Consider the following 27,796-nt stretch of genomic DNA (forward strand, 5'->3'; position numbering starts at 1 on the left):
CAGGAAGAACCCAACCATCAGTGAAACCAATCTCTGTAGACTGAAGCTGCCCAAGTGAGATGGGCAGCTTCAGTCTACACAATTGCGTGCTCCCGCCCGTTGTATACTAGATCCTCTGGTTGGCCGTGCTGCACAGTCAATCAGAAGATATGGTGAATGATGTGGTGTACATTGTGTAGTGTGTACGGTGACCAGGCAATATGTCATTCCAATTTGGCCTCTTAAGACTTGCAAATCAGAACGACATATCGGTCTGCCGCTTGAGGATTGCCCAGTGCGTACGCTCAATATGGTTTGTTCTGGGCTCAAGGGAAATGGGTTCAACCATCGTGCCAAAATCCCGTTGTTCTAATGTGTACTCGGCCTAAGACCCAAACATGTCATTTACATTTAGATCATAATTACAATAAATACATTCCATGTCTAAATGTAAAATGTACATGCCTAAAGACTTATAAACTTGAAGCAAAATAAATGTGTGTAGTCACAGGTTTTTTACTCCCCCGTCACAGCACACTACTAGCACTTAGAACAGAGAAACTCTCCTGTGGCCAGTCTTACAAAACCCAGTACTGTTTCCTGGCCTCCCAACCCCCTCTCTGCGCCTCAGAAAATAACTTTCATATGTTGGCGCCTGCACCCTGGGGCATTAACTCTTAACATGATGCAGAGGAGTTCTCATCTTACTCTTTGATTAATACAGTGTTGGAATTAAAAGTAAAAAAAAAAAAAAAAAAAAGGGTTTACACAGTTATATGTATCAAACCACATTTTCACGATACAGCACACAACAAACAATTGTTTGCAAGCAGTTAGCAAATAGCCATGGACTACAGATTATGTTGGCCATAAGAAGCCTGTAGCTCATGATCAACATCTGATGGAAACCTTATATTAGCAGTTGCAGAGAATGTAGTTGGACATCTTGTGATCTCACTAGTTGTACCTCAATGAACTCTGCAGTCTCCCCAGGCGATCACTGGCTGGATCTATTAGATTTAACCACATAACAGTATATAGCAGCGGTTCCAAAACTTTGAGTTACAGCGCCCTGCAATATCAGAATTTTTTTTCATGGCACCCCTAGGCCAAAAGTTTCTTATTGAGAGATTTACAATAAAAAAATAAATAAAAATATGAAATTAAGTAAATTGGGTCTTCGGTCTTCCGTTGGTTCAGTTATACGGTGGTGGACAGGGTTGCACTACTGTTTGCCCACATTTAAGAGTGGCAGCCACCAGCATTGGTTGATTTGGTCTTGGACTACCAACCCACGGCACCCAGTTTGACATAAGGCTTAATAAATGAAAAGAAAAAAACAAAGTAATAGTTCTAAATGTGTTTTCCAAGTGGCTGAAAGTTAAACTTTTTAATTACATTTTAAAACTATATTCCCAGGGTGGAATTCAATTGTTTTTGCGCATGGCCTGTTATTTGTGTGCCCATCGTATGCTTTTCAACAGTTTCTGCCGACGGGCAGGAATGTATGATTTCCGCTAGGACCCTCCTGAGGTGGCGTAATGCACCAGATGCCTGGCGCGCAGGCAGTGATGTACATACTCGGGGTATACATGGACAAGCTGATGCCTGACGTGATGACGTCAGTGCGTCCGCGCCGGTCAGTCCTTGATGACGTCACATACCCGGCAGCTGGCGGGAGGGCATGGACTGCATCACTTGTATGAAAGGTCTCTGGTATAAAGGTATGTTTGTTTCACTTCTTCCATTGTTCTTGATAAAAGTCGAGTAGACTGAAACGTTGAACGCTGATACAGTATTGTCTGGAGTCTTCATTTAAAGGTCCTGTGAGTGCCGCAGTTTTTGTCTTTACACACACACACACACAATTTTACTACCCACCCATTGTTTAGCCAACGTCAGGCTGTGAATGGAGATTGGCTGCATAGTGTATGCAGCCAATCAGCTCCTCCACTGTCCCTGTCGGCTTGTCTGCTGCAGTGTATAGGAAGCTTTAGTGGGCTGTACATTGCGGTGAGTGGGGACAAATATACTACCGATCCTTAGAATTGTTTATTTGCCTAGTAGTTCATCAATAACAGATAATTGCATAGCGTATATATCTGAAACTGGGAACACACTGGCTGACATATCGGTCGTTCAATTTAACGGCCGATATATTGTATGTGCGTCAGCCAGTGTTTACAGACATTATGTGCAGCACAGCTAATATATCTGCAGATATATTGGCTCATTGAGCTGTATGTACGGGCTGCCACCTGAGGCGGCGGGTGATTGACATTGTGGCGTCAGGCACGACACATAAGGGCGACGACTGGTAAGTGATTATGCACTTACCAATCGTCAGATTGGTTGGCGGATAAGCCTGACATCCATTCCCTCGTCCTAGTGTACACCCACCTTAACAATAGCAGTATGAGCACTTTCTATGAGACAGAACTAGTTAGAGTACCTAGATCTCTTAAAATTTGCAACCCTCATTATAACAGGTCATATATGGCACCAGTTACCTGCACATAGAAAGATATTCATTTGGTCAATTCAACAAAATAGATGAACCACTGGACAGTGTATTGCTAGAAATAAGTTGTTCAAGCAAGAAAGACAATTAGGTTGATCATACCGTAAGCTGGTGTCACATGTGAAATCAGTTAAATATAAACATGAATTTTTTTTTTAAATAAATCAGTCTTTGACAAATGATTATAGATAATCATATGTACATAGTGAAACTAATCAATCTTTTCGCCTTTTGTGGTCATTTTTTATACGAACAATTTTACGATTAAAGTGTAAAGGTGCGTACACACGGGACGATTTTCTCCCCGAACGAAAATCATCCTGTGTGTCCCCGGCAGGGGTGTGCTCAGTGTTGTTAACAACACTGAGCACAACACTGAACGAAATCAATAACTATTTCGTTCAGTGCCGGGCCTCCCTCCCTCATCCCCGAACATGTTCAACCTGACATTATCGTCAGGTTGGACTGGAAGTTCGGAGAATGAATGAAAACTACAAACGGGAGCGCACATTTGTAGTTTTTGTTCACCGTTATTACTCAGAAACTGAATGATTTTGTTAAAGACAAATCGTTAAAAAAAAAAAACGTCCCGTGTTTATGCACTTTAACATTGCACATTCACTGAAAAAATATTTTGGTTCTGTAAGAGAAGCAGTCACTTATTTACTGATGAACAATCTGACTTCTAGAAATCTAAATGTAAAGTGTGCTTTAAATACTTATTGATCGTACTCAATGAACTTGGTAAACAAAAGCTTTGAATTAATTCATAATACAAAATTGCAATCCAAACCCTCTAAAAGGTGCCCACACACTAGGCGTTCAGGTCACAATCCGATATCGTGTACGATTTCTCCCCCTGCAGTCGTGGGTACGATTTGGTGTTAAAAACTCCAAACTGACCCACAATCTATTGTGCATCCTAAACTATTCCAATGCATCGTGACTGAGATTTTCAGATCTTGCCTGCAGCAGGAAAGATCTGAAGATGCGATGTACGACCAGCAGGGACGCGCATCAGCATCGTAATGGTGAGTAGAGACTCACGATTAGGACATATTTTACACGATCTGTCGTCCCGATGCGTCGGAATCGGGCTGATCGTGTAAAATATTGCCTAGTGTGTGGGCACCTTAATTATGTGACAAAAAAAATGTGTATGAGCAGATTAAAATCAGCAGAAGATTGCTCAAATACAGTAGGACAGTGGTTCCCAAAATGCGTGTTGCTATATGCTCAGAGGGGCATCATAGGACATGGGGAACTTTGCAGCAGGGGTGGGTGCACTTGTCCAAAATCAAATGATTTGGGCAGGCATGTCTGCAGGGTGAGCCATGTAATACCTACAGCGAGAGGAATTGCAGGTTAATTTACACAGGTTGCACTGAGCGTTCTCCCACCCCTCCCGCACACACACCTTTATGGAGAAAACCCCAAAGAAGAAGAAAAATTTTATCAGGAGACTGACTTCAGAGTGAGTAGTGTCTACTCTCCTTTCCGTCAATGTTTGTCTTATCCACTATGTCACTGTCTCAGGCAACTCCTATGCATTAAGCTGGGTAGACACCTTTGCAATCATAGGGCCATTCTTTCGATTCCAGACCTGGTCATGCAATATAACTGGTTGAAAGATCAGTTTTTATGTGAAGTTTAAGTTTCATGAGATTTAATTATACAATATCGGACAAAAAAGTGCAGTGTGTTAGTACTCTTAGTGTCCGATGCCTCTGCCCACACTCTTCCAACAGCAGCGCTGTCTTTTCAGAAGCTATTTAAGACAGATGGAAATCAAAGTTTGCAAGTTAGATTGTATAGGTGTGTACGTGAATATCGGCACCTTGATCGGGACTTCCAAACGTAAGTGAAAAAAAAAGTAAAATCGCATTGATAGTGTGATTGTACAATTGTGTACACATCTTGTACAATTGTTCTTACAATTACACTTAAGCTAGGTACACACTTTCATAATCTTATTTGAGAAGTATTTCTTCTAACAATTCCACTTACGATTAAAACTCCAGATGAACATGCAGATTCACGTGTACACACTATTACAATCTACCATGTGATCTGTGATCCTCAACTCTTGAAACCATCTTCTGAAAAGATTGTGACTGGAGGAGCATCAGCATAAGTTTTGGACAGAGCGATTGCTGGGGTTGTCTAACATTGTACCATCGTGTTGCATACATTTTAGGACTTCCATAAAACCAGATCAGCAGACGTGACTAGTTTTCTTGAGATAAAAAATTATTGTGGGTCAATACACCAAAATGCCGTTAACCTTTTGATCTGTCAGACGTTTTGTATAGGAGTGTACCCAGTTAACTCTCCCGCATACTACCCTATGCAATTATCAGGCTGAACAGCCGATATTGTGTTATTGGCCTGATAATTGCATTGGTGTGTACCCAACCCTACATCATGTTTTATCTTAAGAAAACCGGTCTCATCTGCTGATCTGGTTTTATGGAAGTCACAAAATTTCTGAGATGAGTTGGTACATTATCTGACAAATCTAGAAATGTATGCATTGGGTTTCGATATCCTATATAGCCGAACGGTATTTCAAACAAATAATAAAAGTTAATTTAACCTATATTCATTCTTGAAGTGTGCCCCATGAAAAGGAGTTATTTTCTGCCCCTCTTCCCTTTACAAGAAAACCTAGAAGTGTGTAAGCACCATCAATAATGTAATCCAATACTTCTGCTGATGTTCCCCCAGTCACAATCTTATCAGCAGATGGTTTTGAGAGATGAGGATCACGGTTCATTGGTCAATCCAATTTAACGACTAATGTACAGTATAGTGTGTTTTACAATCCTAAACATTCAAAGTCATGTTAGACTAAATGCATGACAGCGAAGCAGCTAGGAAATAACCCCTTGAAGGCCGACACTTAACAGTAAGATTGAATGCAATTTCAGTTGCACCCCATCCGTACTGGATGATTGGAATCTGATTACGTGTTTGTCAATCCCTGATGCGGCCCACTTTAGTAGAAATAGATGTCCATTATGCTACAATTTTTTATTTTAATTATGGCACAGTATTGCATTATTGCACAGTAATTAAGACAAACAGGCCAAACCTAACTTTTAAAATAGCTAAAAGATTGCATGAAATTTCTTGGCATATTCTACCCCTGTCGGGAACAAAATCTTAAATCCTTTAGGGCATTGTGTTATGAAATAACAGCACCATTTACAATAACTGATATAGTCACAGGATCAGGAATCACACTGTACTGCTAAATTTAATGGTATTTATTAATACAGTCAAAGCTGGATAGGTCAGACAGCAGTCATAATTCTTCAGAGCAGCATCGCTCATGACACTAGTACTGTTACAGGGTGTGGTATATTTTGTCAGCATTCATCATGTCGACATGGCCGTAATGTTGAATTACTTGGCACTTCAATCATGTTGACACTGGCCACGTTGACATTGATGAAATGCTGACATGATTAGAATGTCGACAAGACGTCCCTGGTGGTTTAGTATTGACTTACAAGGCACAGCATGTAAGGCCGCACCAGCAGTGTCTTCCGGCAACTTCAGGATGACTCCTGGCGGATCCTGCGGCACTTTTGGCGGTAAGTATAGCTAACTTTTAACCCTCCATCTACTGCCTAACCTTAACCTCCCCATCCCTCCCATAGACAAACCCTAACCCTCTGCTGCCGATCTGTGCAGAATGTTGACATTTCACATGTCGACATTTTGAAGATACCGACATGACTGTCGACATTCTGGTGTCGAGATTATAAATATCAACATTGTAAATGTTGACATTATGACTATATCTCCTGTTGATAAACTCCAAAAAAAACTTGTTTAAAAATTATGATGTTCTTTCATGATAACTAACATCTGCTTATGAGTAATCCACTGGTGCCTGTGCCTAATACCGAATTGTACTTGAGTAAAATAAAAACATGGGTTCTCTTAGCAGAAAATCTTCCACCACGTACTTAATAGTACACAAATAAGGAAAATAACTAAATAAATAAGAGTATACGTTATTCAATTGTTGCTCCTGTCGGGAGCGATCAGCTGCCGGCGCACCATTTCAGCTCGCACCCTCAAGGGCAAAAAGTGACCCGTTTGGGCGCACAAGCGGCACTTTTCGCGATCGCGCCCTGCACTTTAGTCGGGGGTAGCAGTTTTACGCGGCTAATCCCGACCTCTATGGGCGAGATCATCGACATAATTGAATAGTGCCCAGCAATCTCCTGTCACTTCAGACAGGAGATAGGACGTGCTAAAACAATTGAATACTGCCATTTGTATAGCTACTAAAATACTTCTACGCCTACTAGATTTATATTCAAATAAATCAGTGGAAATATAATGCATGCACAGCACGTACAGGGCCGGACTGGCCATAGGCCCTTTTGGCATATGCCAGAAGGACCGGCTCGAGGAGGGGGAAAGGAAGAGTCCCCCGTCCTCCACCCCACGGCTCCGGAATCACTATAATATCACGTAGACGGAAGGGGTGGAAGCATGGATGGGCTGGGGAGAGACAGAGGCGTGCCGCAAGGCCAGCCACCATGACTCGCGGCAAGACCCCTTGATTTAACCACGCCCCCCCTTCACACGCGAGTGTAGGGTGGACTGCCAGGGCTGAAATACAGCCCCAGTTCAATCCTGAGCAAGTAGATAAGACTCTGGCACTGTGCCAGATGTTTGTAACCTTTTTCACATGCACAATATTTTCAGGAGAGTGAAGGTCCAAACATCTACGCATGGGCCCCCTCATGTCTTGAAACATCTCTGCTGTAGTTAAGCTGTGTACACGCTAGACAATGTGCAATGTGTGTACCCAGCGACGGCGCAATATATCGGGCCGTACGCACTGCACTGCCTGGTGCACGATCACCCGATATGGTGTCCCCTGCTGCATCAAGAACCATGGTGTCGCCCGCTGGATCTTCAGATTGGCCTGCACTGCAGGCAGATCTGGAAATACGACTAACAACACACAGGAGCGCGCAATAGTGCGCACGCACTGGACGATATGTCGTTCCAATTCGCCTCAAAACAAATCATCCAATATATCAACTAGTGTATACCCAGCATTATACTATACAGTAACAGGACAAAACAAAAGTATAGCTTGGTAGTGGTGGAATAAAAAAATAATAATAAAAAATAAAAACTTACCTATGAGACATCAACTGTGACACCAAAAATCTTCTGCAATGACCTATAAGTGTTGCAAGTAACTTAACTTACTTATACAAGCTTTAATACATATGAATTTCCAATTAGTTGAATGGAATGCCTAAACTCCACACTTTAGATAAGTAATCTTTCAGGATTGGGTCGGAATTCAAATATTCAGTTTTGTGTGCAGTTCTCCTTTAACATTAATAGAAGGGACTTCCAAACTAGCTGCCAGCTACATCCTCTCACTCCCTTCTCTGGCAACATAGATGTTAAGATAGACTGATCAATAAAGAGAAGTAGAATGGGAAGTTTTTTGATGCATTCAACTTTTTCTTCACCCAAGTGCTGTACTGCAAACATCACATACTATTGCCATGCCTCCCTAACTCAAATCTATTAAATCTAAGTTTTTTGCAGTCTAGGAAATCATTCTTGGACAGGCTCGATTCAATTGAACAGGAATTAAATAGCGCCGGGTGGGAGCTCCCGGAGCTATTCAATTCAGCGGGCTGTTAAGGATTTCTTCTCGCACCCCTCCAGGGGTGCGAGCAGAGATCAAACAAAACTACAGGTGCGATGCTGGTGACGCCACGGAAACAGCATCGCACCGGGAAGTTTAGTCTCGCGACTAAACATCATGTTTAAGGCGCGAGGGACGGGAGTACGGGCATTCTCCAACCTAACAGCGGGCCGAATTGAATAGCTCCGGGAGTTACCTCCTGGCGCTATTTAATTCGCCTTCAATTGAATCGAGCCCAAAGAAAACACAAAAACATCTGTAAAAGCACTTAGATAAATAACAACACGCTACATGGCCAAAAGTGTAGTGCGTTTGACCGTTTCAGTGACAACAAATGCAGGTACGTAAAATCAAGAATACAGTCATCACCATAGTGACACATTAGCAGCAGAATGTGTTGTACTGAGGAGCTCGGTGACTTTTTAAATGTGACGATTCCAACAAATCAGTAGGCCAAATTTTTGCCCTGATACACTGTAAGTGCTGCTATTGTGAAGTGCAAACGCCTACACACATCAAAAACTTGAAGCAGTAGGACACACAAGCTCGCAAGACAGGGCCATCGAGTGCCAAAGCATGTAAATATAATCTCTGCTTAGCTAAAACCTCAATACCAAATTCCAAACTGCGTCTGGACATAACGCCAACACAAGTACTGTCGGGAGCATCACAGATTGACTTTACATGGCCGAGCAGCCGCACACAAACCTCAGATCGCCAGGTACAATGACAAAAGTCAGCTAGTGTGGTGTAAAGCACAGTGCCATTGGGCACTGGGGAAAAAGGAAACATTTTCTTTGGAATGAGGAATCATCTAGTTTTCTGACGAATCTGACTTTGGCAGATGCCAGGAGAATGCTTCATGTGTGAATGCATACTACAGTCTGTAAAGTTTGTGGGCCCCAAATAATAGTCTAGAGAATTGTGTGCTTATATCTTTGAGACAACAGTTTGGGGAAGGCCCAAGAGGACTGCAAGCCAGACCTTATCATACAACCTCACTAATGATCTTGTGGCTTGAATGCGAACCCTGCAGCCATGTTCTAAAATCTAATGGAAAGCATCCCAGAAGAGTGAAGGAAGTTATACCAGCAAAGGGTGACAAAATCCATATTAGTGTCCATGGTTTTGAGATGAGATGTTCAACAAGCACATATGAGTGTGATGTTCAAATGTCCACATACCTTTGGCCATGTATTATTATTTATTAAGAATTATTTATATAGCGCATACATATTCCACAGCACTTTTCAAAGAATATTTGTCCATTAACATCAGTCCTTGCCCAAGTAGAGCTTACAATCTATATTCCATACCACATGTATACACACACACTAGGGTTATTTTTTGTTGGGAGCCAGTATATTTTTGGATTGTGGGAAGAAACCAGATTACCTGGAGGAAACCCACACAAGCACAGGGAGAATATACAAACTCCACACAGTTAGGGCGGTGGTGGGAATCAAACAAGACCTCAGAGCTGTGAGGCACTAATGCTAACCATTATACCAACTGTAGTTTCTTAGCAGAAGTAGTCAAAACTATTACTTACCAGCAAATAGCCATGACTACAACCCTGTGTTTAGAAGACAATCAAGGAGATACTTTGTGTAGTCAATGTGCATTCATTTACAATACACTCTAAGGGTGGACATCAAATATTCTGGGATTCAAAGGAAGGAACTGGATAGTTGGATCACATCATCCCAAACCTTAAAAATTACTGGATTATACATACCTTTATGCTAAAGTGGACAATTGCACTGATGCATGAACTGCAAAGGCTAGACCAGTACACATCCCTTACCAAGACTACACACAAGTAGAAAGCATTGGGCCCACTCCCTGAAGGCCAGGACGGTGAGAAAGGCTCTTACTCACTCCAATCACACTCACATATGAATCAGCTCTTACGTTATTAGTTACAGGATAAAGAAACAAGAACAGATAACTTATAATTCTCTCATAAAGACAATACATGGCCTCTGTGTAAAAACTTAAAAAGATAAAAAGGCTCATTATTAGCCATGTTACAGCCATACATGTCACACTGCAGGACTCTGCTCACTGGACACATTTTAGCAAATGATGATGATGAGACTACCTGGCAGCGCCCACTCACCTCACACTCCTGCGGCAGCTCCTGTCTCCTGGAACATTTCCAAAGGAAGCTACAACCCAGACTGGAGGAGATGATGACAGAGACCGGTGTGTACTTCCCTACTGCATCATCGCCCATGGAGACCAGAGGCTGGTGGTGTCCCTGCCCAGATAAAGGAAATGTGTCACTGTAGCAGCTACATGGCCCCCGGCATCGCACCCTCTCTCCCAGCTGCTGTTCGCTGCCTCCTGTCTAGTTACTTATATGTTCTCCGAAGCGCTCCTCTGTACTTGTCCCTATGTGTAATGTAGCAGCAGCAGCAGCAGCAAGAGGGAAGCTGAGTCTGAATGTCCCCGACTCCCCCCTCCTGCCTAACTTCCTCCCCGTCACGTCACGGCCGCAACTTTACCCCAACCCTCGCCTAGGCGGCTCCAGCCCAAGCTCCAGTCCTCCCAGATGTTAGAGATGAGAGGAAGATCGCCTCTCTACCACAGAGACGGTTGCTTAGACTTGCGGTCCTCCCAGGCACAGAGTAGAGCGGGTAGAGCGTACTATCTGCTCTGTCAGTCTCTTTGGTGTGTGCGCTAAACGGAATTAGCAGGTTTGACTCTTTGGCGGGAGGAGAAGGCGGGTACATGGCTGAGGCCGGGGGGTGAGTCAGTGTGTGTTGTGTCGGGTGTGCGCCGGGTCAGCATGGCGGAGCGTTATAGATGTGTTGTCACAACGTGGGAGTATGCTTAGTAGCTAGCTTAGCGTGCCTTACCCCTGGTACAGTCCGTGTGAGCCGGAGAAGTAGCCCATAGCAACCAATCAGCTTTGAAGTAGCATTTATCAGGTACAGTCTATAAAATAATAAGTAGGAGCTGATTGGTTGCTATGGGCAACTTCTCCACTGGTCCACTTCGCCACACTTTTCACTGCATCATACATAGACCTATCATTACCCAGTGTAGTTTATTGCAAGAAGATTTGTCATTGGCTAATATAAGAATGGATGCAAATACATAAAAAAAAAAGTTTCCAAATGTGCACTGATTTACTGACACTAGGGATTTCCTCCTTGCTAGCCAGGCTGCTGTTTTATGGTGCATACACATGTAGCGATCAGCCAGCGATACAATATCGCTGGCTGCTTGTCCTGCACCCTCCCTGGTGTGCTGGATGATCGATATTGATCATCCAGCACACCAACAACTCACCGACTAGTGCGGGTCCCTATAGTAACCTGCTCGATATCGAGCAAGTTGACCGACATGCGCGGCCACGTATGGACAATAGCGATATCGTCCATTGGCCGTGCATGCCGGTCGATGGGGAGTTGGTAGGGACCAAAACCTGAACCATAACGATCTGAATGTTATTGTTCAAATTGCTCATTTATATTGCTATGTGTGTACGCACTATTATACTATTTCATTTAAGGTGACAATTATTGTTATGGGAGCTCCTATTACCAGTAGACCTAGTTTGAATTAAATCTATTAATAACAGAAAGGGATCTCTTTGGGTTTGAGTTGTAAATGTTTTCTCTTATTAAATGAAAACGTGTTCTATAACTTGATGGCTTAATTAACAGGGTATCCTGGCACTAGGGAGAAATTAAATTAATTTGTGGGTAACTTTTGTGATATTTATGAACATATAAGTAACCATGGACAAATATTGAATTACTCTTTTTATTTTTTATTGTGACTTTTGTTAAGTGCACAGCGATTAACATAAAATGTAAAAAGCATGTACTGTATGTCAGGGCTTGACAATTTTTCTAAAATCTAGGAGCCAGGATGAAAGTGTAGGAGCCAGACCACCGTTCCCCCCCCCCCCCCCCCCCCCAAAAAAAAAAAAAATTACAGGAGTAATTGAGGAGCACAGGTCTGTGTGTTATGCAACTGTTGTACACACTATGCTAGTCCACAAAATGGTCACAGTTGAATGGATACAGTAACATGGAGGCCCCCTCACTGCTCCGCACAGCTCCCCTGCTCCACCCCCACCCTCCAGTAATAACGGACCACATTTCATATAAAACAAGGGTGCCAGAGAGTACAACAGAACCCCCCCTCCCCTTGTGGTCACACCACTATCCCTCTGAAGCCGCTCCGCAATCCCTGGCCACGCATATTACCGGGGAGCTCTATGCAGCCGGAGACAGTAGACAGCCGGGACATGCAGGAGGATCAGTGTAGACTGAGATAGACAGCATGGGTCAGAGCAGGACAGGAGGAGTCAGCGCAGGACGGACACAGGCACAGCAGTCACCGCGGACGACACTCAGCACATGCACTCCTGTGCATGAAATGAACACCGTAATAGTATAGGCGCGAATCTCTGCGGGGGTTGATGAGGATCTGCTTCCTCCCTCACTGCAAAATCTGGTAGCCATGGCGACCTGGCCCCTGGGATTTGTAATGCCCTGCTGTACGTGAATAAGTTGTTGTACTAGAACACCTATTTAGATCTTAAAAACAATCTAGAATTTGTGTTTTAAGAATCAGAAAACATGGTAATGATCAGATCAACATCTTGTAAATAAAATAAATATGCAATGGGTGTACACCATCTTCAATTTTAAAAGATTTATTGATTGAGCAATTGGACCCCAATGCGCTGACCTACTTGTGTTGTGATGCACATACATAGGTCTGCTGGTTGGAAACAGGTGCACTGCCTCCCTCCAGCACCTGATAGGTAGGACTGAGCCGGCGGTTACTAGGACCTGCCAGAGCTCAGTCAAACAGGCCTGACCTCTGGCATGAGTGGCATCTCCCTAGCGTTCCATTAAGACGGACAGACCAGGAGACTCTCAAAGTATAGTGCAACGTAGCTGGATCACAAGTATTCTATACCACCACAATTATAGTACAGCACATTACTGCTACCATCTGCCAGTGTATTAAGGTGCATACACACATAAAGATTGCAATTTGCTCCTAAATGCCAGAAAACAAATGAAAGTGGTCGTCAGACAAGTTTGTTAAATGTTTTATCTAAACAATTTGTTCAAACAACAGTTTTTGTTCATTTTCTGGCATTTGGGAGCAAATTGCTAATTGTCATTTACTTTCATACCTTACCAGATATTCATTCCAACCAATCAACTAGTTGGGTGGTTGGACAGAAAATCTTTACGTGTGTATGCACCTTTAGTCACTAAAAGTCCCAGCAACATTCTGAGCTCCAGTGTGTGTTTGTATATATAATCTATCTCTCGTATCTCTGTCATTTGCCACTTGTTTTTCTACCTAATCTAAGAACTGGTGAAGCTGTACTCACCAGCACCAACAACTTCATTACGTACTTAACACCACATGCATCTTGGCCAAGATCTGTATGAAGGGCAGGCAATTGCATTGCACCTTTCCTAAGTTCGCATTCAGAGCACAAATGTCATTACAGTTAGTATTTGATCTGTGTGGACCTATTAAATCAATGAGTACCAGGCGTTCCTTCATGACACTCATCAACAATGCAACAAGGATGACACTTGATTATTTTTTGAGAAGTAAAAGTGAAGTAACAAGTAAGAGTGTACAAGAATCTTGTTGAAAACCAAACAGGTCAGAAACTGAAAGCTCTAATATCTGATAATGGTGAAGAATAGAGAGCTAACCAAGTACCTGAGAGAAAATGTCCAGCGTCTGTTAACTGTTGCCTATACACCAGAACAATGTGGAGTCCCTGAAAGCGCTAACAGAATAATAGTTGAAAGAACTCGAACTATGCTGAATGATTCAATCTTGATAAGAGCTTTTGGTCTGAAGCTGTATGAACAGCTGTTTACCTTGAAAAATGATCACCTACAGTTGCAACATGTCATACCCAGCCTGCTGTCTCCCTGATACTCTGCTTGTATACTTATTTAGTGATGCTGCCAGCATGGGGGAAGGGTGTTGAGGAGCAGGTAGAGGTTTCTCTGCAGTCGCTTAAGGGGTGCTCGCTCCTGAAAAGTGGGCATGGCTGGCCGGGGAGGGTGTGCAGCCCCATAATTCGTCAGACCTGGGGACGTGCTCAGCAATTATGGAGGTGCTGGTCTTCCCCCAAACTCTCCCCTCACTGTGAATAGATGCCATGTGCATAGCATCTATTCAACCAGCTGCGATTGGTAACCACAACTTTTCCCACCTGCGGGACACCGCTGCCCACGGGTGGGGACGGTACAGGGCAGGCGGTTTTTGTGGTGCGCCTCTAAAGGCAGGGTGCACTTTGCCCCTTTAAAATCAGGGAGAGCATGATGCTCCGCTAAAACAGCCTAGCGAGAACACCATTGGGTTAAAGAATACCGTCTATCTTGAAACTCTCCAGGTATAGCTTTTATTTAAATTTTGACTTTGGTAGAATAAATGAGACATCACCAAATTCTGTCTCCTACCATCACAGTGTGCAGCACTGTCCCTTTTACTTTGGTTTTACAATGCATTTTCAGTGGAAGTGCAAAGTCATTAAGCTGAGTGTTAAAATTCATTCTATGCTTCTTTATAAATTTGCACTTGTAGTAGTGTCTGGCACTTACCAGTGATTTTAAAGCATGTTAGTCTACTTAAGAAAGTACATTCATCTCTATGGTACATTTTGCACATATCTAGCAGTTAGCAAGAGCGTTTACAACAGCATTTTGGCTTGCTAACCACATCCTGTTTTCAAACAGGAAGTTTCCAGCTAGAGGAAAATGTGATCTCACAAACAGCTGCAAGATGGAGGCAAACATTGGTTAATACAATGTAACTTTGTCCACTGGTGTGTGATCCTTCATGAGGGCTCGCAAAAGCTGCCGCCAAGATGGCAGAATGCTTTTGCATGTTATAGCTGCAGCAGAGATATCCCATAAAGAACTAGTTAAGAGTTGATTAGATACCAATAAAGGCTAATGAACCGTTATTATTTTTATTACCCTTTTATTTATATGGTGCCACAAGGGTTTTGCTGCGTCTTACAAAGTACATAAACAAATGAGCAAACAAGAAAACAGCAACTTATGCTGGCCATACACTAGCACAATTTCGGGCAGATTGCCCGATTTTTGACGCATCATATGATGAATCGTGTAGAAATCGTGTATTTTTTAAAGTAGAATATGATCCGATGGGAGCTCCCGCAGCTCCTAAAACGTGTCGTATGATCAGATGTGCAGCCCATATGATCCATCATATTATATGCTGATCGTGCCGTGTATTTCAGCATGCGATGAACCGTGCGTCCGCGAGGCGTCATTTGTTAAAAAAATAAGACATGCAAGCACGGGGAGATCCGTGCTGCATTCATCTGTCTAATAAAATAAGCACAGACGGAGGGATGGTTCAGTGAGAACCAACCACTGTGGGGAAAAAAAAAAAGCCGAAGCATTAACCCTGACCGCTAGTCAGCCCAGGATGGGAAGCCCCACAATAAAGGGTTCCTCCCTCCAGGGCACCCCAGGCTAATAGCCCAGTGCTATCCCCAGCACCCCTGGGCGGTGGGTGCTGGGTTGATTATGTGGTGTGTAAAAAAAAAAAAGAATAGTAAACATTGGCCCTGATTCAGAGCCGGACGCTCTGACCAGAGCGCTCGCTCTGAATCAGGGCCCACCTCCATAAATATGGAGCGTCCTCCTGGACGCTCGTATAGCTGTGGGTCACCACCCACAGCCTATACGAGCGTGCAGGATGATGGTCGCGATGGTCTTGACCATCGCGACCATCACCAGTGCGAGCAGAAGCCTGCGGTTGAGTTTCTCAACCGCAAGGCCAGGAGTGATTTTGGCTCTATCAGAGCCAAAATCACTCCCACTGACATCACTAGTGATGTCAGTGGGGCCGGCTTCAGATGGTAGGCGTTCCCATGGGAACGCCTCCGTCTGGGAGGCACACCCACCAAAGGGGGCGTGCTGTCAATCAACATCGACAGCACGCCCCCTTTGATCAGACACAACGAGCGATGGAAAGTCCTTCGCTCGTCGCGTCTCGCGCATGGGCACGACGGAGCTCCCTCACCATCGAGCGCATGGGAACGCCGCTCGCGAGTGGGTCTGAATCAGGCCCATTGTCTTTACGAGTAGAACTGCAGCAAGCCTCCCTTGCATGCTGGTACTTGGAGAAGCACAAGTACCAACAAGTGGGGCATTAAGGGCTCGCTGGTACCTGTAGCTCACCTGTAAAGAAATGTTTGTATTTCCAGAACCAGGACTGGATAAGAACCCAGTGCTGGTTGCGTAGAATACGGGGGACCCCTACGTCGTTTGTCCCCCGTATTTTGGCAACCAACCAGGGCTGGTTCTGACTAGACCGGTGCTGGTTGTGCTTACATACAGGGGACCCCTACGTCGTTCGTCCCCCTTATTTTGCCCAACCAGCACTGGGTCTCACTGAACAATCCCTGCATCTGTGTTTATTTTATTAAAGACAGGTGCATGCAGCACAGATCTCCCCGTGCGTGCATCAGCCTTTTTTTTTTTTTTTTTTTTTACACAAATGACGCCGCTCGGACACGTGATGCATCATATCATGAGATCGCATGTACATCGTGTGCCAATGATGTGGCCGGGACTTCCAGGGAGTTCAAGGGAAATCATAAGTTGAATCGAATCTTATGCTGGTTGTACTAGTGTATGGCCAGCGTTACAGTACAAAACCATGCCAGACAAGGACATCATTTATAAACATTGGTGCAATAGCGATCATAACACTCAAATAAGCAGCAGGGCATCAGCAACCAAGTGTTAGGTGCCAGTGTGGGGAGCTAGGAGTAGACGATTGTATGAGAAAGGCAAAGAGAAGCACATAAGGGTAGAGGGCCCTGCTCGTGAGAGCTTACATTCTAATGGGGAGAGGCAGACAGACAGGGGTGACAGATGGGGTAGACAGTGAGGAAGGAGCAAGGAGCAGCGTTCTAGGATGAGAGCTGGAAGGCTTTGATTAAGTAGTGGGTCTTGAGAGCCCCTTTGATGATTTGTAGAGAGGTGGAGAGTCTTGATAGGGAGAGATTTCCAGCAGTAGGGAGCAGCACTGGCAAAATCTAGGGCGGGAGTGGGAGGAAGTGATCAGTTGGCAAGAGAGGCGGCATGCATTTGTTTTGAGCAAAGTGGATGGGCAGGAGTGTGAAGTGAGATGAGATCTGAGATGTAAATGGGAGAGGATTGGGTGAGGGATTTCTGAGTGTAAGAACCTTGAATTGGGTTTTGAAGGGTAGCCAGTGTAGGGCTTGTAGAAGAGGGTAGTCAGATGTTGAATGTTTTGAAAGGAAGATGAGCTGAGCAGCAGCATTGGGGACAGATTGGAGTGGAGAGAGATGGGAGTCAGGGAGGCCATATAAGAGGAGGTTGCAATAGTCCAATCTGGAGATGACCAGTGAGTGGATGAGAGTCTTAGTTGCCTCCAGGGTTTGATCCTGGAAATATTTTTGAGATGAAAGTGGCAGGACTGCGAGAGGTACTGAATGTGTGGTTTAATGGTGAGGGAAGAGTCAAGGATAACTCCAAGACAGTCCACTTGGGGGCTTGTAGAGATAGTTGTGCCATTAATAGATAATGAAATTGTAAGAAGTGAGGTTATGCAGGAGGGTGAGAAGATGATCAGCTCAGTCTTAGACATATTATTTTTAAGAAAGCGTTAGGACATCCAGGAAGAAATAGAGACACAGTTGGAGATATGAGTGAGGGGAGAGGAAATGTAGATCTGAGCATCATCAGCATAGAAATGATATTGGATGCCAAAAGAGCTGATGAGTTCATCTAAAGAAGATGTATAGAGGGAGAATAGGAGAGGTCCAAGAACAGAACTTTGCGGAACACCTACCATTAGCTGAACTGGGTGGGGAGGAGACAGAGAAGGGATGGTCAGAGAGGTAGGAGGACAGCCAGGAGAGGGCAATATCGCATAGACCAAGGGAGTGAAGGATATGCATGAGGAGAGGGTGGTTTGTAGTGTCAAAAACAGCAGAGAGTAGGGGCCCTTGGATTTGGCAGCAAGGAGGTCATTGCTGACTTTTGTGAGGGCAGTTTTAGTGGAGTGGAGAGAACGGAAGCCAGTTTGAAATGGCTCAAGCAGGGAGTGGGAGGAAAGAAAGGTGGTAAGGTAGTTGTAGGCAAAAGGGAGGAGAGAGATTGGTCGGTAGTTTGAGAGAGTGTTTGGATTAAGGGTAGGTTTTTTAAGAATGTGGAGACAAGGGCATGCTTGAATGCAGAAGGGACAGTGCTTGATGAGAGGAAGAGATTGAGGAGGGCAAGATGGGAACAGGCAGAAGGAGAGAGGTAGCGGAGGAGGCGGGAAGGAATAGGGTCAAGGGGGGGAGATGGAAGGGGAGGCCATGACTTCCTCTCCTGATACAGGGGGAAAAGATGTCGGAGTTGGTAAGATGGATGGGGAGAAATGGTCAGGGAAAGGAGGGAGTGGAGTACTGGGGGTTTGGCTGGACATCATGTCCTGAAGTATGGATTAAATTTTAGCTGTAAAGTATGTGGCAAAGTCAAGGGCAGAGAGTGTGGAGGGGGAGGTGCGGAGGGTCAGAATAATAAGGCAAAACTTCTCTTTAGAACCCTTGTAGCCATTAGTTAAGTGATTACTGAGCAGATCTTGATAAATATGATAAATCTGATTTATTCTCACTAGCCTACCTCCCAATATATCTGGTCTTTGCCTCACAAGTACAACATAGTGCACCGCAGTTCTTTAATAGCATTTAACAAAGCCACCTATATGTGTTTCCACAGCCTACTAAAACTGGCCATACACCTGCACGATTTCGGGCCGATTGCCAGATTTTCGATGAGTCATATGAATCTTGTGAAAATCGTGTATTTTTTTTTTGTAAGATAAGATCCTATGCGCGTTCCCGCAGCTCCTATAATCGGATCTTATGATCAGATGTGCAGCCCATATGTTCCATCTTTTCGTGTGCAGATCGTGCCTTTTATTTTGTTCGTGCGATCCATCGTGCAGCAATTCAAGTCATTTCAATGACTGTTTCCCTAATGAGCACGTGAGGCACAGGATCGATCATACGACAGATCCTAGATGCTAAGAAAAACAACAAACATGCTGCCGGGATTGCCAGGGAGCTCCTGGGCGTCGGATGCTCATCGGAACGTATGCTGGTCATGCAGGTGTATGGTCGCCAGCATAAGTTTCAGGCCTCATTTATGCATCCACGGGAGATTGCAGTATGACCACAAGCATGCAAAGACCTGACACTTCCAGATATTATTGATGACTTTAAAATATCAGGGTTGTTTTTTTTTAATGATAACTTAAATGTTGCACATATGTGTCTTTATATACTGGAAACTCACTGGGGCTGTTTATGTGACTTTTAGCAATGCTGTCCCTCCCCGCCTCTCCACTGACCACCACAAACTCCTGTGTCAAAGATTTCTCCTGTGCTTTCCATCTGCTCTGGAACTCACCCCCACCTCACCTTATCAGACTCTCTACCAGCATCAAAACCTTGAAATAAACTTTTAAGACTCATCTCTTCATAAAAGCATATCGGCACTTCTCAACTAAAGTACTGATCGCACGACAAGGGATTTATTTACAAAGTGCCGCTGCTTCTTCCCGACGGGTGGCAGATGAAATTTTAATTTAAGAGTGCACCTGCTGTCATGTAAAGCCTGGCATGCTTTACACTGACTGCTGGTGCTGTTTTAAATTTTCACCTGCAACCCGCCAGGAAGCATCGGTATACAGAAGCTGCTACTTTGTAAAAGCCCCTACTCTTCCCAATTCAGACTCCTAGTTACACACCTCCCTCTTAGACTGTAAACCCTTGCGGGCAAGTGTATGTTTTCTCATAGCATGATCTCTGCCATCAGTGAACTTTTGTTTTTGTCTCCCGCTGGCGACATTGACCCTGTGGGCGGAATTCAATTGTTTTTGCGGTCCGGATCTCCTGTCTAAAGTGACGGGAGATCGCAGGCCGCTATTCAATTGTTCAAGTTTTTCGTGCTGATCGCGCCCAAGTGGTTGGGTTTAGCCGCGTAAATCGGCTTCCCCCAACCAAAGTGCCTAGCGCGATAGCGAAAAGTGCCGTTTGGGCGCCCAAACAGGTCACTTTTCGCCCATTTCAGTTCGCACCCCCCCTGGGGCTGCGAGCTGAAATGGAGCGCTGGCAGCTGGTCGCACCCGACAGGAGCAACAATACAATAGTTCCGTCGGGCGCGAAGGGGACTGAAAACAATTGAATTCCGCCCAGTCTGTCCACACACTTGTTGGATACAGTTTTATTGAGTGCTGATTTACTTTGTTTCTAGACCCTTGAAACTTTTACTTTTAGTAGCCATAGTGAGTCGCTGTACCCTACCCTTCGCTTCCTCTGTACTCCATCTTGTCTTGGGGCCTTTCAATTCCGTCTGAAGCTGAATCAGGCCCCTTGTTTGCATCTTTAGCTGCATACACACACAACGATTTTGTTACCAACGATTTTATGAACAATTTTCTGTCAGATTTTTCAAAGTGTAATGAATGATTTTTTGAACTACAAACGATTTTGTAACTTTCCTTAATGAAAATCGTTCAGTTGGTCAGTCAGAATGAACTACAAACGGGAATGAGCATGAACGATAATCGTTCATCGTTATAACGCAGAAACTGAAAATTTTTTAGCTCCCGGGTTAAGTGCCTGGAGCTATTCAATTACTGCCCGCAGTAAGCCCGTAACTAGCCCTGAGGGTGCACTTCTGAGGTGTGAACAGAAATCTGCTTTAACTGGTGCTTTCGGTGCAAGTCGCAATGTTACCGCATACTGTAATTGCATAGCTCCAATCACTTAACCCAGGAGCTATGGTTTGCCTTGGAAAATAATTGAATAGCTGTAGGCACTGGGAGCTAAAAGCCCCGCAGTAAGTCCCGCCTCTAATTGACTTGCCCCAATTGTGTCTGGCATGCAAAGTCTATCTTTAAATTCAAACACTTTTTTGACCATATGGATATTCTGCTTACTATCCTGTTCTATGATATATTCTGTTGTGTACCAGAATACTTCACAAAACTGTCATTAAATATGTAAAATATTTTCTGAAATTGGAAGCCCATAATGCATTCATTATTTTCTTCCTAAACTTATTGGAAATTATAATGACTAAAAATTACCTTTTTTTCATTAACGTTTATAAAGTTTGTTTATAAATGGTTTGAATTTAAGATTGACCTTTGAAACAAGCACGGAGTCAACTTGACTATTTGATGACAGATGGGGAGCCTATCAACAGATGTTTTTCAGAAGGAATTAGTAACAGCATTTTATTGTCTGAAAATGTCCAATTACCTGCAACTGTAAAAGCCAAAGGGGGAGTCAAACAAAATTGTTTGGATGGTGTGAAATTTGAAGTGAGTACCTATTGATCTCAAGCAATGGCTAATAGCAAGAGCAAATGTTAGTGAGCTGACAATATAGGGCAGTAAAAAACTGAGAAACCATTATTTTTCCATCAAGCAGTAAAAAAAAAAATGTTGGGAAATCAAATTAGATTTGTTGGAACATACTGTATGGAAATAATTGCTTGCTATACATAGAATGCTGCAAAAATATTGGATGCACTACATACCGGGTGACAATTTGGAATAAAATATCAGTGAGTTGCAGGAGTTCCAACAATTCTAATGCTGGGTACACACTGAACGATCTGTACCACCAATGACTTGAAAGATATCTTTCAGTGAAGTCATCCTGCCACATCTCTTAACAGGCAAAGTTGACAATATCGTCCAGATTGGCCTGCATGTACAAACGATGATAGATATCGTTATCGTACATGCGGGAACATGCATTTTTGGACGTTCACTGCATAAAAATGAACGATATCGTTCATATATATCATACCGTGTGTATGCACCTTAAGAATAAACAGTCACTCAATACCCATGAAATTATACATTGAGCCACTGGTTTTTATAAATGAAAGAGATTAAAAGGGTGTATATATATATATATATATATATAGTGTTAATAAAGGTATGTCAGGAGAGAACGTGGGGTGATGATAAATGTATTTAATTGTTTTTATTACCCATGTAATCTATCTAATCGTATGGTCTTGATTAGCCGCACACTTACACTAATCAGAATGATGATTGGTAGCACAATAGATGTCATTTAGTTGTAAGTGACAGATGTCTAGAGCATACAATTGGCTCTGTTATACTGGGTACACACTGGCCGACATTTCGACCCTTCAATTGAACGGCCAATATATCGTGCACGTCGACCAATGTGTACAAACGATATTTCTTAACGACGTTGTTCACAGACATATCATGTCGGCTGTGCAGCACAACTAGTGGCAGATATATCTGCTCATCGTGCTGTGTATATGGGCGGTCAGCCAACTTCCCATACACTTGCTGCAGAGGCCGGCGTGGAGGGGGTCGCAGCAGGACCCGCGACCAGAGGCAGTGATGGTTGCTCAGTGTGTATTAGTGTTCCCGCTAGGCTGTTTTAGTGGGGCACCGCACCCTGCCCTATTTCTAAAAGGCAAACAGCAGCCTGCCCTCCGGCGTGGTGCCCCGCTGAAACAGCCTGTGGGTGCTGTCCCACCCGCGGGTTGCTGTGGGTAGGGAAAACTGCGGTGTAACAGTCACCGCCGGTGAAAGTATGTCGGGCGCATGCGCCCAACATCCATTCACACTGACAGCAGCGCTTGGGGGTAACCCAGCATGTCCATAAGTGCTGGGCATGCCCCCATGAGTGACGAAAAGGGGGTACATCTTAAAGACCCGTCCCTTTTTCCTTGGCCACTCCCCCTTTTCGGCAGATGTGCTCTTTCTCTAGGTCCAGCGCCGGACCTAGAGTGAACAATATGTATGCACAACCATCATCTGCTGATCTATCTGCCAATTCTTCTTGAAAAAGCGGCAAGTAATCACAGGTTGGCTGTAGATTTACTGTAGGTTAGGGCAGGGGTAGGTAACGTGGCACGTTAGCAGCTGTGGAACTACACATCCCAGCATGCCCTACCTGAGTTTTGCTGTGGATGAGTAGGTTAATGTGGATGTATTTCCACAGCTGCTGGAGTGCTGCATGTTGCCTACTCCTGGCATAGGGAGTCTGTAAATATTGATAATGAATCTGATTGAAAATTTATTTTCCATCAGTTAGCCATGAATAAGATATGTGAAGAAATAACAGATATTGGACAGCAGGTATACAGAGGAGCACTGAGAACAAGTAAGAGACCAGTTAATATAGAGTTTGCCTCATAGTTACAATTCGTTAGAGGCATAACCCTTTTAAATTAAATGAGGCTCCCAAGAAGAATTGCAAACATTATAGTGGAGTGTTCACAAAGGAACACCCCTCTTACCAACGCTTAGTTGAATAATGTGTATGCAATTAGTATTAGTGTATTCACAGTTACTGTGAGTCTAAAAAGCTGGCTGCTAGCCCAGTCAACATAGCAAGTGACAGCACCTTATTGCCACTCAGGCAACCTATGTCCGGATAACAAGTACCGGATACACAGGCACTCACACTAGCACTTAACGTTAAAGGCTGAGATTTTTGGGACCCAGAGTCTGAATCGTGTAGGTCAGAGGGTCCACATTTCAAGGATATCCATACTTGAGCAAAGGTGGCTCAATTAGTACCTCAGTCAATTTGATTTAACCATCTGGACTCAAGCATGGTTATCCTTAATACCTGGACTACAATGACAAGTTTGGGACCTCTGTTGTAGGTGGTCCCCCTTATCTCTGGACATTGTCTTGCCGGTTAATTAAACTTTGTATTGTTTTCACCTTGATATTAAGAAACTGGGAGGAATTCAATTCAGTGCACTGTTGATAGAGCCGGGAGGGATCTCCCAGAGCTAAACCAGCGTGCTGTTTAGTCCGACAGTTAGAAGTTTAGTCGGAGAATGCCGGTTCTCATGACTAAAGTGTGGCCGCGAGGAATACTGCCTCGCGGCCGGCTCCCTCCCAGTTCTATTCAACTCCTGCTGAATTGAAAACCTCTCTTTATTAGTGTTCCCGCTAGACAGTGTAAATGGCAGGGTGTGGACGGTCCAGGCACGGAGTGCTCCTGTAAAGGTGTGTGGCCGAGGGGGGGGCGGGGGATGGAATGTCACAAAGGGTCACACTTGATGGCGTGCCCAGCACTTACGGAGGTGCTGGGCTGCCCCCAAGCTCTCCCCTCACGGTGAAAGATAGCTTACAGCAGCTTTTCCCACCACGGGACACTGCAGGTGGAAAGGCACAGGGCAGGTTGTTTTAGCAGGGCGCTGCTAAAAGGGCAGGGCACATTTTGCCCCTTTAAAATCAGGCAGGGAGTGGCATCCCGCTAAAACAGCCTATTGGGAACACTACTTTATTAGTATATTTTGACAGCTGCAGTAATAAATACTATCCAATGTGCATTTAGCAACATTGTATTATATTCAAGCTACATTGTATGTTTTTATTGTTCCTTGTGTATATTTTATCTATATGTATTTACCTTATCTTATTCATTCAATTATTTTGTTTAACAAGAGAAGCCATCTCTTATGCACTACCGATAAGCATAATTTCTACATCAGGGTCCATAGGGTATCCACAGGATACCTTGGGGGTATATGTGATGACATCAGGCATCGGGCACCATAGAGTTAAAGTTTTCAGCCTCCCAGGATGCACTAGGGTCCCCCTCCTATACCCCGCCCCCGAGCCAAGGCATCTCAGTTTCGTTGGTGCCCGGCTTGGAGTCGGATGCACCTGTTTAGATGGGGGCTAAGATTAGCCCCTGAAGTTTCTTCACAAGCAGCTGTGGCTGCTCATCTGGAAGTACAGCATGGACAGTCAAGGCTGACGTCCATGCTGTCTTCCCTACACCCCCGCCGGTACCAGAACGCCGGTACTGATCTGGGGATGCTGGTAAGCATCTGGGGTCACAGCTAGCGGTGACCCCAGATGTTTCGGACCATGGCCGGATTCAAGGGGGCAGCAGGTAAGCAGCGGGGTCCCGCGGTGGGTCCCTGCTGAGTACATGGTCCAGAGTCCCCAGGCAGGGGGCTCCCTGGAGACTGGCTGCAGCGTGGAGCCAGGTAACTAACCTGCGCTTCCACTACCCCCCTGGGACAGCGGACCGCGGCTGAGCAGTAGCGCTGCGGCTTCCCAGGGGTTAATTGCATGCCAGGGGAGCGCGCCTTCCCTGTACACAGCCGGCGCCTCCCCCGCTGCACACAGCCCTCTCTGCATCTGCTGACTGGCCCTGTGGCAGCGCTCCTCCCCCAGGCCGGCCTCCTCTCTGCTCCTCGGTGGCCATCTTTTGCTAGCATGGTGAGCGTTGCTGGACGCTGATGATCGGTGGCATCGCGGTCAGGGTCCCCCGGCATACCTCTCCTCCATTGGTTACAGGTCTGTGTATGCAGCGCTGTGTCCTACCAGGCTCTGTGTCTGCGTAGTTGAGGATCAGCGCTGATAGTGCAGGAATTGATTTCTTTGCATTGTATGTGACTTCTGCTAGCGTCTGCTGCCTGTACTTTCACTTTCTACTGTCAGCCATTTCACTGTCCCTGCTCTTCTTCTGCTAAAGCCCTTGCGGTGCGGTGATTGCAGGGTGGTTCTCCCACTATTTTAACAAGTATCAGTGAGAGGGGTCACATACTTACCATCATGTCTGAGAGTGACTTTCCTCTCCAGCTTATTTGTACTACATGCAAGGTACCAATAGGTTATTTATTGGCGCGGCCAATTACTGTCACGGCTCCAGTACAGGAGCCGCCCTGGGCTTGTTTCGCCAAAGCGCTTACAACCCTCGTGTGCCAGTTAGCTCCGCAGCCTGCGTTCCCACAGATGGGATTGTCCCAGCAGTCAGTGGTGTCGTCACCCATGCAGGGTTTCCCGAGACAATTGATGGTACCCCACAGTCTCCCTATTTCCCCTCCTCAGGTCTCTCAGGAGCCTGCGTGGGTTAATTCACTGACAAGTTCTGTACAGCATTTGTCGGATGTGTTACAAGGGGAGTCTGTGTTGAGGCCACATAAGCGGCCGGTGGTGTCTGCTCCTTATGAGGATGACGACCGATGATGGGGAGATTCTGGATCTTTCTGACCAAGAACCTCTCCGTTCTAAAGAGTCGGACGCTAAGTCCAAGGTTTATATTCCTGGACTTATTTGGGCAGTCCGCATGGCTTTAGTGATTGAGGATGAAGATCCTTCGGTATCCAAGTCAAAATATGCCTTTTCTAAGGATATTAAGGGTGACGCCACAGTGTTTCCTCTTTCGGGTCAGTTAGTAGACCATTTAGAGGAGGCGTGGAAACACCCTGGCAAACGGTATCAGCCTCAGAGACGCTTGACGGTGGCTTATCCGTTTGCGGACAATTATTTTTCTAAGTGGGAATCCCCTCCACAGGTGGATTCTCATGTGACACGCCTAGTCCGAAGTGCCACATTGCCCATGCCCTCCATGTTCTCCTTGAAGGATGCTACGGACCGTAAGGTGGAGATCTGCCTAAAGTCCGTTTATTCCCTTGCGGGGGGGGGGGGGGGGGGGGAGGCCGCCTGCTGCAGTTCGCCCAGTGTTGGTCGGTTACCAGGACAGACACTTGGGTTCACGAGGTGGTTTCTCACGGGATATGCCCTCTCCTTCCGGCACAGGCCCCCGTCCCTATTCTTCACCACGGGTCTTCCATCAGACCGGAACAAAGCCATGGAACTGCGGAAGGTTTTGCACACTATGCTCCAGGCTGTATGTTATAGTGCCTGTTCCATTCTCCCAGAGGGGCCAGGGTTTCTATTCCAATCTGTTTTTGCTGCAGAAACCCAATGGGTCGTACCGTCCGATCCTCAACCTCAAAGCACTCAACAAGTCCTTGCGGGTGCCGAGGTTTCGGATGGAGACCCTACGGTCCAACATTCTGGCGCTGGAACCTGGGGATTACATGGTGTCGTTGGACATACAGGACGCTTACCTGCATGTGCCTATTCTTTTACGCCATCAACAGTTCCTCAGGTTTGCAATCCGCAACGATCACTTCCAGTTCCGGGCGTTACCTTTTGGGCTGGCGACAGCACCACGTGTGTTCACCAAAGTTATGGTGGTCATGGCAGCTTCCCTGCGGCTGCAGGGAGTCCGCATGTTGCCGTACCTGGACGACCTCTGTCGTCCAGGTACCCTATGGACTTCGTAGAAATAGAGATAACAAAGGTAAGTTCTTACCATATCTCATATTTTTGTTTCTATTTCCATTTACTACAAACTTATTACCTCTTAACAATTAGTGCAGTCTAATCCAAATGTTACAAATACTGTTCTCAAGGCACCCCAACAGTCCAGGTTTTTGAGATCTCCATAGTTGAGCACAGGTGGTTAAATAAAATTGCTGAGGCACTAATTAAGTCACCTGTGGTCAAGCATGGATATCCTTAAAACCTGGGGGTCTATTCACTAAAGTCCCCCATACATCAGCAATTGATTGTGGCAATTCTGCAATCGATTAAAAAAGGGAAAGATTTTTATACACAATCGATTGCAGAATTGCTGCAATCAATTGCTGATGTATGGGGGCCTTAAGCCTTGGAGACAGTTAAAATGGAGAAGGATAAATCATCAG

At 44.9% G+C, this 27,796-nt stretch overlaps 2 protein-coding genes across 7 annotated transcripts in view; one reads left to right on the forward strand and one right to left on the reverse strand.

The window, feature by feature from the left end:
* Nucleotides 1-10,703, reverse strand: part of MYO9B (myosin IXB) — a 177,669-nt gene extending 166,966 nt beyond the window's left edge. For all 5 annotated transcript variants that reach the window (XM_088478475.1, XM_088478473.1, XM_088478474.1 and 2 more), the window contains exon 1: nucleotides 10,321-10,703. The gene's annotated coding sequence lies outside the window, so the exon portion shown is untranslated. The remainder of the gene's footprint in view (nucleotides 1-10,320) is intronic.
* Nucleotides 10,704-10,824: 121 nt separating this feature from the next.
* Nucleotides 10,825-27,796, forward strand: part of HAUS8 (HAUS augmin like complex subunit 8) — a 132,981-nt gene continuing 116,009 nt past the window's right edge. Inside the window, exon 1 of one of the 2 annotated variants that reach the window (XM_088478564.1) lies at nucleotides 10,825-10,951. In XM_088478564.1, coding sequence (XP_088334690.1) covers nucleotides 10,935-10,951 — 17 coding nt within the window. In that variant the 5' untranslated portion in view covers nucleotides 10,825-10,934. The remainder of the gene's footprint in view (nucleotides 10,952-27,796) is intronic. The other variant, XM_088478563.1, reaches the window with a different exon arrangement.

The sequence above is a fragment of the Taudactylus pleione genome, unplaced genomic scaffold (assembly GCF_031769625.1).
Source record: "Taudactylus pleione unplaced genomic scaffold, aTauple2 ptg000214l, whole genome shotgun sequence".
NCBI classification, from domain to species: Eukaryota; Metazoa; Chordata; class Amphibia; order Anura; family Myobatrachidae; genus Taudactylus; species Taudactylus pleione.